This window comes from Callorhinus ursinus, unplaced genomic scaffold, assembly GCF_003265705.2.
Source record: "Callorhinus ursinus isolate GAN/ISIS: 27379988/994484 unplaced genomic scaffold, GSC_fseal_2.0 scaffold1, whole genome shotgun sequence".
Lineage (NCBI taxonomy): Eukaryota > Metazoa > Chordata > Mammalia > Carnivora > Otariidae > Callorhinus > Callorhinus ursinus.
The window spans coordinates 73812394-73827623 of record NW_027397063.1 but is presented as its reverse complement, the minus strand read 5'-3'; the positions used below and the strand labels follow the sequence as shown (position 1 = coordinate 73827623).

Below are 15230 nucleotides of genomic sequence, written 5' to 3'. Positions count from 1 at the left end.
GGGTGATAGACATATGGTGAGCACTGTGAATTGTACAAGACTGATGAATCACGGATCTGTACTTCTGAAACAAATAATGCAATATATGTTAAGAAAAAAAAAAGAAGATAGCAGGAGGGGAGTAAGTCAGAGGGGGAGTAAGTCAGAGGGGGAGACGAACCATGAGAGACAATGGACTCTGAAAAACAAACTGAGGCTTCTAGAGGGGAGGTAGGTGGGGGGATGGGTTAGCCTGGTGATGGGTATTAAAGAGGGCACATTCTGCATGGAGCACTGGGTTTATGCACAAACAATGAATCATGGAACACTACATCAAAAGTAATGATGTAATGTATGGTGATTAACATAACAATAAAAAATTATTTTTAAAAATGTCCTACTAAATGAGCCTTTAGTTTGGGTGACAGAGAGCTTTTTAAAAAGTTGATTTTAAGTTTAAAACTGAAAATATGATGGGTAAGGAATCAACACACATTACCACAAACAGAAGTAACTAAAGACATAGTATCAACATAAAGTAGATGGTCCTTCTCACTTTAGTACAGATGCACCACATGAAAAGCAGGGCATAAATCACATATGTATCTGTATGCATATTATCTCTTGAAGAGGTGTGTTTTATACACAACCAGGGAAACACGTATATGACATTTGGTCAAAAGCTTAGTTCTAACTCCAAACCTTTTTGAGTGACAAGATTATCTCTGAAGGGAAAGAAGCTTATGAGGATTACAAAAAGTTCATTCATTTCTTGTAAGTCATCTCTTCCCCAATGTTGTTTCTCAGTTCAGGAAAACAAAATAAGAAACTCACGACTCACATGAGTTTCTCTTTAAATACTCAAATATTTTGAAATAAGTATTTAAAATAGAATAGGAAATACATTTTGTGTCTGGTTAATACCCAAAATACAGGGAAGAAGTATTTTCAGAAATTTGAGTATTAATATAAAATGAAACAAAAAGAGGGAAAATAAGAGTGGGAAAAGAAATAGAAAAATCTCTTATCTGAGATAGTTTTCATTGAGATGGATGAAATATTTTCTCAGAGCAATTTCAATTAAAGCGAGGTTTTTCATGTGTTTTGAACAGATAACGTGTATGTGATAACAAATGCAAACAGAAAGAGTGTAGCTAAATTGAAAATAGTATTCCTCTCACCCATACCCCCAGACCTCCAGGTCTATATCTGGGAGGCAACCATTTCAACCAATTTCTTGAGTCTTACACAGCCTTCCCAAGGTGAGCTATCATACACAATCACATACATTTTATTCAAATGGGAGTATACTATCCATCCTATTTTCCCTTTGCTTTTATCCCTACTTAAAAATACATCTTAGATGATCTAAATTTTTCTTTTGGCACCTACTATGTAACTTTCTTTTTATTGAAAGTATCTTGCATTTATGATGGATGCTTTCTGGGTTTTGCAAGACATTTTACTGTTAAAGGTTAAATTACTTTTTTACATGAAAGTAGTGTAAAGTTTCCCACATAAGGGGTCACTGATGATGACCTAAATTTTAAAGCACCAGTGTGAACTCTACGATTTCTAGAGTAAATAAATATATTTATATAGAGACATACCTATATGTCTAATGATAACAGACAAATAAATAAGGGAGAAGGGAAAGTTCTACCTTGCAGTAGAATCCCAACTTCTGATTAGTATATGTTCAGAGAGTATATAGTTGGGAAATCATTATTTTGCATTCAATTTAATAAAGATCATTCCAGGCAAGAATTATCAATAGATATTAAATATAGAGAGGAATCTTTTGAGGAGCAGGATAATTGTATGATCTTAAAATGTTTCTCCAAATGTTTCTGTATGAGTTGCAATGGAAACATAATACATTTGAGAAACTGGACAACACCTTAACCAAGGAATCAAAATTAACGTCACCAATGGGAGGGCAGATAAACACTATGTTCTCCACATGTGATACCCTGAGAAGGACATGACATCACTTAAGCAGTATTCCAGCTAGGAATGCATTACCTGAATCAAATCCTGAGAAATCATCACATGAGCCCCAAATAAAGTCGTTGGTTTTTTTTTTTTAAGGAATTGTATTCTTCAAAAATGCTAATGCCATAAAAGACAAAGAAAGATTGTGGAAATGTTTCAGATTAAAGGAAACTGAAGAGACATGATGACTATATGTACCGTCTGATCCTAAACTAGATCCTCTATATACAAATACACATATACATATTCCATATATGTATAATACATACACTTATATATATATAGTATCTATATATACTACAAATAGAGAAATATACATATTTATATATGTATATTAGAGAGAGAAAGAGAGAAATGTATACATCTATAGAGAGAAGCAAAAATAAGTAAATAATAAAGCAAATGGGGATAAAGTGTTAACAACAGATGAATGAATCTGGGTAAAGGGCAGAGAATGAATGTTCTTTGTACTAATCTTATTCTTGAAATTTTTCTGAGTTTGAAATTATTTCCAACTAAACAAAAAATATGCATTAGAAACTTTTCTATCACTATAGATTCATCTTACCTATTTTTCCTTTTTTATGTTTTTTTCTTTTTCAATTGAGATGTAATTTACATCAATAAAATGCACAGATTTTAAGGGTATGGTTCAATTAGTTCTGACAACTGTATACACACATGTAACACCATCCAATCAAGATCTACATTTCCCTAGATAATTCCCTTGTGCCTCCTTCCAATCAATCCCCACTCTCCCTCACCCATAACAGCAGCCCTCACTGTGATTTTCTAGGTTAGTTTTGCCTCTTCTTAAATGTTATATAAAAAGAATCATAGAACATATACTCTTTAATGTCTAATTTCTTTCTTTTAGGAGAATATTTTGGAGATGTGTCTATGTTCTTATAATAATCAATACTTCACTCTTTTCTATTGCTTAATGTTATTCCATTATGCGAATATGCCACAATTTCTTTATCCATTCACATGTTGAAGGACATTCTTGCTTGTACATGCCTTTTTGTAGACATGTGTTTTCATTTCTCTTGGTTGGGTCATAGGTTAAGTGTATGGTAACTGCCACCTGTTTTCACTGTGGTTGTATCATGCCTTATCACTTTTGATGGCTACAAAGTATTTAGTTGATCATGTAGACCATTATTTATTTAACTACTTCCCTGTTGTTGGTCATTATGGTATTTCTAATCATGTGTTCTTACAGTTTGGTAGTTAATATCATTGTATATGCACACTTACGCACATGTGTGAGAATATCTGTGGAATAACTTTTATAGGAAGGTCAATGAGTGTATATAGTTTAATTTTTTTAAAGAATACAAATAAAAGTTTATTATACAAAATTGAGTCCTTCATATTTCATAGTTCATGAAGGCTAAACAAAGACTAGGTTTTTTTAAATCATTCACAAAAATTTCACTTTCACTCCCCCTCATCCCAACTATTAAAAAATGGCCTGACCAAATGTTATCAAAACAAACACTATAAATAACACCAAGTGCTTTAAAGACAACTCTCCCATATGTTATTTCTTGGCATAGGTGATCTTCATGGCATGTGACGGTGTGATTTTCAATCCCTATAAAGCATCCCTGGCAGCTCCAGCCTGTCCATCATTTTCAAATTCAACAAAAGCAATGTCATGCCTCCCAGGTACCAAATGTACTTCCTTGAAGCCAGGAAACTGATTAAACAGCATGGATAACATCATCTCATTAGTCTCTTCTGGTAAATTATTGAGGAATAAAATATAGTTTGGAGGGTAATCAGGGACCTGAGGATTTGGTGTTGAATTTCCTTGGGTATTTGCTGCATTTGGTGTTCCCTGACCAGGCTTTTTGTTTGCAGTGGTCACAGTCTGTTCCACAGTTTTCGCTTTTTTCTTTTCCTTCTTCTTTTCTTTGTCAGCAAAAGTGCCACGCATTTTAGATATTATATCCGAATCTGTTTTTGCATACTGGATTTGCATTGGTTTACCATAAAATGGAAATCCTTATAACTGTCTCAAGGCATTTGTGGATGAGCCCAGTTCCTTAAAAATAACAAAGGCTTGCCCCCTCATCTTCATGGTCTTTAAAGCTATAGTATCTATAATGTGGCCAAACTGAGAAAACAGGGCATACAGGGATCTCTTCAACTCTTCTTTTTTAATTTTGTCATTCATATTGTTGATGTAAATTGTATGATTTGGTCTGATATCCATGTTTGGAGTTCAAACTGCCTGAGGCCTACGTTGGTCCCCCACGAACCGAAAGCCCTATAGTTTAATTTTTGATCAATGCCGCCAGTTAGTCCTTCATATCAGTCATTACCAACTTCATGCCCATCGGCAAAGTATGAACATGCCTGTTTTCCCCACATCTCTACCAGTTATCGGTAAAATATTTAATCTTGTCATTTTGTTTTCATTTTATGAGTATCACATATTGGTTTCATTTTTACTCTACAGTTGCCTATATTTATCTTAAATTCTTATTTTCTTTTACCCATACTATTACAGTACCTCTCCCTCCTTCAATCACTTTCTACAGTCTAGGACACTATCTTTAGATTATATAACTCCAATACCACCCTCCGAAGTCACTCTGCAACTGAAAAATCTTCACTGGATCCTCACTGCCTACTGAATAAAATCCAGACCTCTTATTCTTACACTGAAAACCTATTCCATGTTTTCTACTTTTTTTCTTCCAAACAATTATCCTACTTATAGTCCAACAAGAATGGGGCTTCCCCATGGACCTCACATAAAGTATGTCCTTCCTGCGTCCATGTCCTTACACATGCTGTTCCCTCTATGCATAATGCCCTCCGCTCTCTGCCTGTGGAGTCCTACCTTCCTTAGACACTCAGCTCCAACGCCATCTTCCCCATGGGCCCTGACCAAATGCAGACAAGATGAAAAGTCACGCTTACCGGCACTTTCATTTTAAATTCATCTCGATAATATTTAATGCCAATGTCAGTGAATGTCCTCTGGATAAAGCAAGATGGACGAAGGATGAATATGAGCTGCAAGTTTCCTGGAAATGCTACCTGGAAGGATCACAGAAAGTGTCAGGGCAAATGTCACATCCATTGGTCTCCTTTTGCCCAAGATCACAGATAGGAAAGTTTAAGTAGACACCATAGATGCCAAAGAACTAGAGTATCTATCACGGGATTTCAGAGCTGAAAGAGATAGTGTTTGAATAATCCAAACTCCTCCTTAAAAATTATAACAAATCAAAAAAAAATTTCTGATTATAAAAGTATTTCATACTCCTTATAAAAAATTGGAAATAAAAGTATACATTAGAAAAAGAAAACCACCAAAACCTCCCATGATCTTATAGCCATTTTTAATTTCCAATCTAATTACTTACAGGCTATTTTCTCTGCTGAAATATCTTTATCACGGTTAAATTCATACTGTAGAAATATTTTGTAACCTGCTTTTTCCCTTAATATTATACCATGAGCTTTTATTTCTGTTATTTAAAAATTCTTTGGAAATACTATATTTCGTGGGTGCACAATTTACTTAACCAATCCTTTATTGGTAATGATTTAGGCTTTTTCATACTTTTATACTTATAAATAACACTGAAATAAACATCTTAATCCACATTTTGGAATACTTTCTTTGGATAGTTTCCCAAAAGAATTACTGAGTCAAAGACTTAGTATTTTAATGGTTCCCGATGCATATTATTGCCAAGTAGCTTTCAGGAAGCATTACCTTCATCTTGAGGCAAGTTCTTGCGAAATGAGATAACTCAGATTCATATAACAACTTAATGGCACAACTGGGACCCCAAGTCTCCCATTGCTCACGGCTTTCTCTCCTTCTAGTGGTTCCCGAAAGCAACCTCCCAAGGTGCTTGTTAAAAAGTAATCTGGTCTTTAGTCTGGAATATTCTGATTCACTAGAACTGGGATGAAGTTCACATACCTATTTTCGACAAGCACCTGAAGAGATTCTGTCTGATTAGAAGCCAGGTTTTGGGATCCCTGTGCTACAGTGTCTTTTACCCATAAAGTGATAATGTAATTCTTGAACAAATTCGGCTCAAGTATTATATTATTCAAGTACTGTCAAGGGACCCTGGAAAACCGAAACTCTCTTGAGGCCAGTCCTCTAAAATATTCATGGGCACTGTCAAGTGTCTAAAGCCTTAAGCATCAACCACCATTATATTTATCCCAAAAATAAATCCTGTAGCCAAAACTAAGCTAAAGGAACAAAACAATCCATACACAAAAAAGGGGAGTCTTCCTTTCCCCCAGTGTTTGAAATGCAAGCTCCTAAACAGAAGAGGCTTGCATTTTGTTACATCAAGATAAGATAAATGACTGAGACACTATTTGTATTTCTGGCTGAGGCTGTAGATCTGAAACTCCGTATATGTGCATGTTTGCATGCGTGACTACCTTTAGAAGTAGGCATAAATGAGGCTTGGATTGTCCCTCTCCCATCCCAGCCTCTACATAAACATTATCACCCTATCATATCCCATCCTCTTCAGCCAGTCCCAACTGCCCTAGGGAGCCTGTGCCTTGGTGGAAATGCTGGTAAGGCTGCCCTAAGGTATCTCTGCCTGCTCATGTGGTTGAATTCCCAGGCCTGAGGTCCTTGCAGAGAGAAAGGATACATCGACTTGCTGAAAGGCAACAAACAGGGATGAAAATCAGACTAATGAAATGGAAAAGGAAATTCATCCAAGGTTGTACAATCTCATACCAAAAGCAAGCATATATCATATTTTGTCTGGTTTTTCCAGTATCTTTCAACCTGTGAAAAACTAATTTGAATCCTGAAGTGAAGATTGGCTTACGTTGGGTGACCCTCCCCCCGCAAAGCAAACCCTAAAACCAGGATTTGGGTATAGAGTTTATTGAGGAGGTGATCCCAGGTAACACAGTGAAGGAGTGGGGGAGAGTGAGAAAGTGATAACAAGAAAGACAATGTATCAAGAAGGGGCACTGCTGTGGGCAAGAAGGGCTGGGACCCTCTGAGAGTCTGTGTGGTACATATCTCAGAATTGTCCCACTGAGGGGTGTGGAGGCTGGGGCAGTTATCCATCAACTCCCATAACTCAATAGTTGATCACTCCTAGGGCATTAACTTCCCAGCACTCCCTCTGCCCCTCTTCGGTGACCAGAGAGGTCAATAAGGGAGATTCAGGAAGCTTTTGACGGGCTCAGGAATTGTCTGCAGTGACCTGCAAATGGCAGAGGGGATAATGGACATGACACAATAGCCTCTGCTACAAAGACCTTCCCAAAATTTGGCATAAAACAATTGCCTTTTCCCCGTGACTTGGATAGGAAATAGTTGTAATAACAGCATAAAAATGAATATTTACAGCTATTCGTGTCAATGATGCTTTTATGGAGCTCCACTTGTCCCTTCGCCGGTCGATAACGATGACAAATCCGATGTTCGCAGCCTCCACACTGCAAAAAAGGATGGTCGGTATCAGAGACCAGGTGAGACACATGGGTTCTGGGCGGCTCCCTCCCCAGGACATTCTACAGCCTCTGGCACATGTGTAAACATGCTGCATGGCACAAGGGAAAAACCTGGTCTGACTTCCCTGACAAAAGAACCAACTTCCTCTCCTGATCTCAGCCTGGCAGCCTTAACAAAATAGAAATACTTGGTGTCTCAAACCCTCTCAAGGGCTCTGTTTATGGCTGGCAAGTGTATGAAACACCCAAGGAGCACATGTGCTCATACCTAAAGGAAAACACACATATCAGGTAGGCATCACATGTCCCAGTGTATGCAAAGGAACTCAAGGTTGGGCTCTGCCACCTTTCTACTCCCAAAACTGACATTCATGCAGCTATCAATATGCTTCCATAGGAATGAGTCCTAGAGGTGTTCAGAAATACCACATGTCTATGGGAAAAACAACCCCTTTCCAATGCCCAGCTAAAAAACAGCCAGCAAATTATACGCACAGGAAGATATTATTTTCATTAAAAATGAAAGGAAGCTGTTTGGCCCCCTCCTAAGTCCCCACAAAATTCTTTTAAACTAAACTCCCAGAAATATAAACATTTATCTTCTTTCTCTCCTTGGGAGGAACTATGATATACAGGAAAGAGCAAGGGCTTTGGATTCTAGTGGCTCAAATCCTCATGCTGCTACTTACTAGCACTGTGACACTGGGGAAGTTATCCACCCTCTCCAAAGCTCAGTTTCCTTATCCATAAAATGAAAACAATACCACCAATAATGAAATCACTAAAAGGATAAATTCTGAAGCCAGATTGGCTAGGTTTGAAGCATGAATTCCACCATTTATATAGTATGTATGGGGGTGGGAGGTAGAGTTACTTTAATCTCTATAGTTTCTAAGAATCCCCATTTGTAAAATAGGAAAAAAATAGTATCTATTTATATGGCTGATGTGAGGATTAAATGAGTATGTATAACAAATATATAAGAGGCTCAAAACAATGCCTGGCAATTGGTACATATACACTGTACCTATAGTAATATTATGATTATTTCATATGTCCTTGTCATGGCAATGAAAAGAGATCAAGTACATGAAAAGTAGATGGCTTCTAGTAAACTTTTAATAACTCTCTAATATTGGGCAAAAGATGAGCTTTACCCTAACGAGTGCCTGTATGTGGATAAGGCAGAAGATCTAAGCAAACACTAAGGAAATACAAGTAGCTGATCTGAAGTAGGCATTATTGGGCCAAGCCATTATCACAGTTCTACAATGACCCAGGTTCTCTCACTGGGAACATTTCCCAGGCCACAGTACAAGGAGGGATGGTCTCACTGGGTAAAAGAGGCAGAGACTGGGGATTATAAAAGCAAAAGTCGCCAGAACTTGAGGAGGGTGACTGTGAAGAAGGAACAGAGAGGGAACCCCAGAAATCTTCATGGAAGTTCTCCTTTGATGTGGCCAATGCCCAGGCCCCACTATTTCAGGCAAGTGTCCAGGAGGCTGACAGAGAACAGCAACTACACATGTGAAAACTTATGAAAAGTTATAAAGTTTGCATAGTTCTGGGGAAAGAAAGACAGTAGGCATTGGGCCCACCCAGAATAGAGAGACTTTGGTGAGCACCCTGAGCCTTCAGGTGAAACTCTAGAAAGGCAATACTCTAGGATAAATGAAACATCATAGGAATTGCCATAGGATTAAGGCTACACTCTAGGAATAAGGACCAAGCAGAAATGGACTTGCCCTAAGAAAACCTAAAAAGAAGGCCTCAAAAAGATCAAGGTGATCTACCAGTAATTTAACTTCCCACCAGATTAAACTCAATACTTTTTATAAGCAGATAAGCCTCTACAACATATCATCTATAATATCCAGCATAAAATAAATTAATAGAAATGCAAAAAAGCAAGAAGAAAACAATAATTAAGAGATGAAATAGTCAATAACTATAGACTCAAAGATATTCCTGATTTGGCAGACAAAACTTTAAAATAATTATGATCAATATGTTAAAAGAAAAAGAGGAAAGGGTAGACAAAATAGACTAAAAGATACATTATTTCAGCAGAGAATTAGAAACTATAATAAAGAATCAAATGAACCTCCTAGAATTACAAAACACCAATATCTGAAATTAAGAACTCAGTGGATTTAACAGCAGACTGAACACAGCAGAAGACAAGATAGGTGAAACTGAAAACATATGAATTGAAAATATTCAAACTGAAACACAGAGAAATGAAAAGGATAGAATGTTAAAGAGATATGGGCCATGAACAGAGTCCCAGAAGGAGAGGAGAGAGAATATGTTACAGAAAAATATTTTTTGAAAAAATAACAATGAAGAATTTTCCATATCTGATCAAAGACATCAACTCACAGATTCAAGCAGCTCTTCTAATACCAAGCAGGATAAATACAAAGAAAACTTCATCCACGTATATCAGAGCCAAGTGGCTAAAAATTAAAGATAAGAAGAAACCCTTAGGGGCACCTGAGTGGCTCAGTTGGTTAAGTGGCTGCCTTCGGCTCAGGTCATGATCCCAGGGTCCTGGGATCAAGCCCCGCATCGGGCTCCCTGCTCAGCCTGCTTCTCCATTTCCCTCTGCCTGCTGCTCTGCCTACTTGTGCTCTCTATCTCTCTGTCAAATAAATAAATTTTAAAAAATCTTTAAAAAAAATAAAGAAACCCTTAAAAGCAACCAGTGGAAAAAAGACACATTACCTCCAGAAGATCAACATTAAAAAAAAATTTTTTTCATTGACTTTTCAACAGAAACTATGGAAGCTACAATCCAATGGAATGTTATCTTTCAAGTAGTAACCTGAAAAAAGAACCCATTTAGCATTCTATACCAATTGAAAATTCATTTTAAAAAATGAAGGTGAAATAAGGGTGTTTCCAGACAATTAAGCTGAGAGAATTTATTGCCAGTAGGCATTCACTTCAAGAAATATTAAAGGATGTTCTCCAGGCTGAATAAAGTTGGAAGCATGAAAGGGGAAGAAAAATAAACAGCCTGAAAAGGAGATTCAGTGCTGATTAGGAAGACTTTCATTCTTATATTTAAAAAAAAAAACAAAAAACTACTAGAGAGTATTATGCTAAGTGAAATAAGTCAGTCAGAGAAAGACAAATACCATATCATTTCACTCGTATGTGAAACTTAAGAAACAAAACAAAGGAGTAAAGGGGGAAAAAAAAGAGAGAGAGGCAAACCAGGAAACAGACTCTTAACCACAGAAAACAAACTGATGGTTATCACAAGAGAAGGGGGTAGGGGGATGGGAGAAATAGGTGATGGGCATTAAGGAGTGCACTTGTGATGAGCACCGGGGCTTGTACGGAAGTATTGAATCATTATACTGTACACCTGAAATTAATTTTACACTGCATGTTAACTAAAATTTGAATAAAAACATTAAAAAAAAAAAACAACCCTTCATGGAAACTGGCTGGGCAGAGGTTAGGAGCTGCACAATGAATGCTGACCCCTCTTCCATTTAGTTAGTTTTGTTTATTGCCCAAAACACTGATAGTAACAGAGGTTTACTGATATCTAATGGGATGCAGTGTGAGATTAAGGTGTCCATAAAGCAGCTGGTGCAGCAACAACGACAACAAACTGGTTAAGTTAAAAACCCATATTTGTCCTTAAAGACATTAGGGAACTCTGAAAATAAAGAAAGCTAAATAAACAAATTCCAGAGAGAGTTAAGAGTTGCTTCCATAGGGAGCAACTACTAGAAGAGGCTTTCATTTGAAGTGGTAGTTGCTTATTCTGGTAATAGGCTCATGAATGTCCATCCCTGAAAGGAAATAATCCCACACAGTAACCTGAATCTGCAAAAGGAATGAAAAGCACTGTAAACATTACATATGTGGATAAATATTATCAACTGTATTTTTTATTTCACGAAAAGATTACAGACTATTAAAAGTGAAAACAAGGGTGCCTGGGTGGCTCAGTCAGTTAAGAATCTGCCTTCAGCTCAGGATCCCAGGGTCCTGGAATCGAATCCCACATAGGACTCCCTCCTCAGTGGACAGCCTGCTTCTCCCTCTCCCTCTGCTGCTCCCCCTGCTTATGCTCACTCTCTGTCAGATAAATAAAATCTTAAAAAAAAAAAGTGAAAACAATAAGTATTAAATACATTATATGTGTAAAATATACACGTATATATTAAATACATTATATATGTAAATACATTATATATAGTACTACATACTATAACACTAGAGAAACCATTGCTTAAAATCCAATAAAGGAGATTAAATGGAATACTGAAAATATTTGAAAAATTCAAAAGAGAGTAGGGGCTATAGACTGAATGTATTCTTCCAAAATTTTTATGTTGAAGTTCTAACTCAAAATGTGGCTGTAATTAGAGAAAGGGCCTGCAAGGAGGTGATAAAGATTAAGTAAGTGCCTAAGGGTGGGGTCCTAATTTGATAGGATTAGTGCCCTTCTAAGAAAAGGAAGAGACAGCAGAGCTCTCACTCTGCCGTGTGAGAACACAGGAATATAGCCATCTGCAGCCAGGAGGGGAGACTTTACTAGAAATAGAATTAGCCAGAACCCTGATCTTAGACTACTAGTTTCCAGAATTGTGAGAAAATACATTTTTTTCTAAAGATAGATTGATTGATTGATTGATTGATTGATTGATTAATTTGAGAGAGAGAGCGTGCAAGCACATGGGGGGGAGGGGCAGAGGGAGAGAGAGAAAAATACTCAAGAAGACTCCCCACCGAGTGCAGAGCCCAAGTAGGGGCTTGATCTCACAACCCTGAGATCAAGACCTCAGCCAAAATCAAGAGTCAGACACTTAACCGACTAGGTCACCAAGGCGTGTGGTGGGAAAACAGATTTTGCTGTTTTAGCCATCCAGTCTGTGGTGGTTTGTTATGGCAGCCAGAGCAGACTAACATGGGAGGAAAGGAGAAATAAAGAACAAGTCACAAATGGTACAAACAGCTAGATGGTAGATTTAAACCCAACCAATCTCAATGATCACATTAGATGGAAATGGTCTATATTACTCCATTTAAAAGGCAAATAGTGTTAGAACGAAATACTGGTTACAAGAGACAGTGATTATGCTTTAAACATGAGAAAAGAGAAAGAAAGAAAAAGGATGGTGAAAGGTATACTATGCAATTACTAATCATAAGAAAGCCAGTGTGGCTGGCTATAGTAACATTAGAAAAAGTAGTATTCAACACAAGGAGTATTGGCAGAGACATGTAATTCACAAAGATAAAAGGGTCAGTTCATCAGGAAGATATAACAATCCTAAAGGTCTACATATGCAGTAACATTGCTTCAAAATGCAGTAATCAAAAGCTAATAGAACTAGGGACGCCTGGGTGGCTCAGATAGATAAGCATCTGCCTTTGGCTCTGTTCATGATCCCAGGGTTCTGGGATCAAGTTCTGCATCAGGCTCCCTGCTCAGCAGGCAGTCTGCTTTTCTCTCTGCCCCTCTCGCCTACTTGTGCTCTCTCTCTTAAAAATAAATAAATAAAATCTTTAAAAAAAAACCTGATAGAACTAAAAGAAAAATGGATTAAATCCACAAAGTTGGAGACTTCTCTCCTAGAAATTAAAAACCAGTAAGGACATAGACTTGACTTTGAAGAACTCGACATCCAACAACTGCAGAACACCCATTCTTTTCAAATGTACAAAGGACATTTATCAAAATAGTCCACTATCCTAGGCCATAAAGAAAATGTCAACAAATTTTAAATGATTGCAATCACTCGGGGTGTATTTCTGATCATTGTGGAATTAAGTGGAACTCTATTATTCTTCTGCTTTCTGTTTCAACTTACCTTTTCTTTTTCTTTCTTTCTTGGGTTTAATTGCAAGTCTCTTTTTTTAACTTCTTAAAGTGGAAGATCAGATCATTGATTTCAAACCTTCCTCTCTTCTAATAAAAGTATTTATAGCTAAACTATATATCACTTAAATTTTGATATACTGTTTTGTTATTATTCAGTTTAAAATGTTCTAATTTCCTTTGTGATTTATTCTTTGGTCCATAGATTATTTAGATATGGTTGCTCAGCTTCCAAATACTTTGCAACTTTTCTAATCAGTGGTGATAAAAGTGAAAATAGTGGTTTTCTTGGGGGAGAGAAGTAAAGAAGTGAAGAGGTAAGGCTGCAGATATTGATGGGAAAGAAGAGGAAAGAAACCTTCATAGGAATATTTTACACCCTGATTTTGCTAGTTGTTACATGGTATATAACCATGTAACAAATATTCATTGAGCTATAGAGTAGAGATTTATGTACTTCACTACATGTAAATTATAACTCAGTTTAAAAAACCAAGGAATTAAATAAATTCAAGTTGTGAGAAAGGAAAAATATTACAAAATTTAAGAACAAAGATCCATCCTTATTAAGTTCCCAACATGTGTCTAGCACTGATTAAAGGGGACACAAAAATGACCAAAACTGTTCTGTATTAGAGCAAAAACAAACTGATGTTAATAACAAAAATAATAATTTAGGTAATGATAGCCACTGTATATTGGGCTCCTATTATTTGCCAGGCACATTTATTTTTTAATTTTACTTTACCTTATACAATAAATATTATATCCACTTTACAGAAGGGGAAACAAAGGCTGATAGAAATAAAATAACTTGCCTGATATCACACTAGCGACACTGGATTTCAAACTCTTAGCTCTCTGATACCAGTGTTCATGCTCTTAACCCCATCCCACTTCCCCCCTTCAATTTTTTCTCACAGATGATCTGCTTGCATCCTGTGGCAGTTTTATTTTGTATATTTTTCTGTCACTAGTGTTTTTCTTTTCTTTTTTCTTTAAACCAAATTTTCATTGAGTAATAAGGTTCTAAGAGAACATCTGGGGCTCTTAAGCCAGGTGGAATTGGGAAAGGCTCAGCAAATACATATAGCACATAAACACAGGCTGTTCTTTGATCTATGAAATAAGCAGCTGATGCCTGTATGGCCTCCCCAGCCAAACTGAGGGCAAATGCCCCTCACAACAGGCTCTTCTTAGCTCCATGAAGATCAAGGCCCAGGGCCAGAGCATCTGGTCAAACAGGGTCGGATCTCCTGGGAAAATACCTGTGTACATAAAGGAGACACAGCTGTGTACAGACCTCAGTTCAGAAAGGAGAGATAATAAATCATGACAATGATTGTGAATACAGTCAAAATCATACAGTTTATCTTGGTATGGAAAGATAAATATTCTAAACAATATGCAGTAACACCAACTACTGTGGGATTATTGTTTTTTTTTTCTACTCTATCCAGTTCAACAAAAGTGTGAAAACCTCAACTTAAACCAAATGCACAGGAAATGGGGTTTCTGGACAGTGTATTTCTTTAAGCAACACTTGGCTATTTTAATCCCTATTGTTCTTTCTAACACTAAGGTTCTATGATGTGCTAGATACCCGCATAAATGCTATTTAATATAATCCTCACAACCAGGTTGCTGATAACAGTTGTACTTTATAGATGAGGAAACTAATCCTCAAAGATGTTTAAAAAGTCATCATGACTTGCCCAAAGTGATACACCATGTGCACAGTTAAAATTCAAAGTCTTCAGACTGTGAAACCAATGCTTGTGCCACAAAATTCATACCCTCTTGGAATGAAAAATGTTTTAACACTGTATTTCTTCATTTTCCAATCTTAGTAACTCCTCTGTAACAAATATAACTGAATTTTTAATGAGTCAAACATGGTATTTTTTTTATTTATTTTTATTATTATGTTATG

At 36.7% G+C, this 15230-nt stretch overlaps 1 protein-coding gene and 1 pseudogene across 3 annotated transcripts in view; both read right to left on the bottom strand.

Annotated features, from left to right (window-relative positions):
* Window positions 1-15230, bottom strand: part of MCF2L2 (MCF.2 cell line derived transforming sequence-like 2) — a 259995-nt gene that overhangs the window by 185599 nt on the left and 59166 nt on the right. For all 3 annotated transcript variants that reach the window (XM_073896615.1, XM_073896620.1, XM_073896623.1), the window contains exons 4-5: window positions 7344-7434; window positions 4912-5031 (exon numbers count right to left, since the gene is read on the bottom strand). In XM_073896615.1, coding sequence (XP_073752716.1) covers window positions 4912-5031; window positions 7344-7434 — 211 coding nt within the window. The remainder of the gene's footprint in view (window positions 1-4911; window positions 5032-7343; window positions 7435-15230) is intronic.
* Window positions 3379-4234, bottom strand: LOC112828719 (U2 small nuclear ribonucleoprotein B'' pseudogene; annotated as a pseudogene).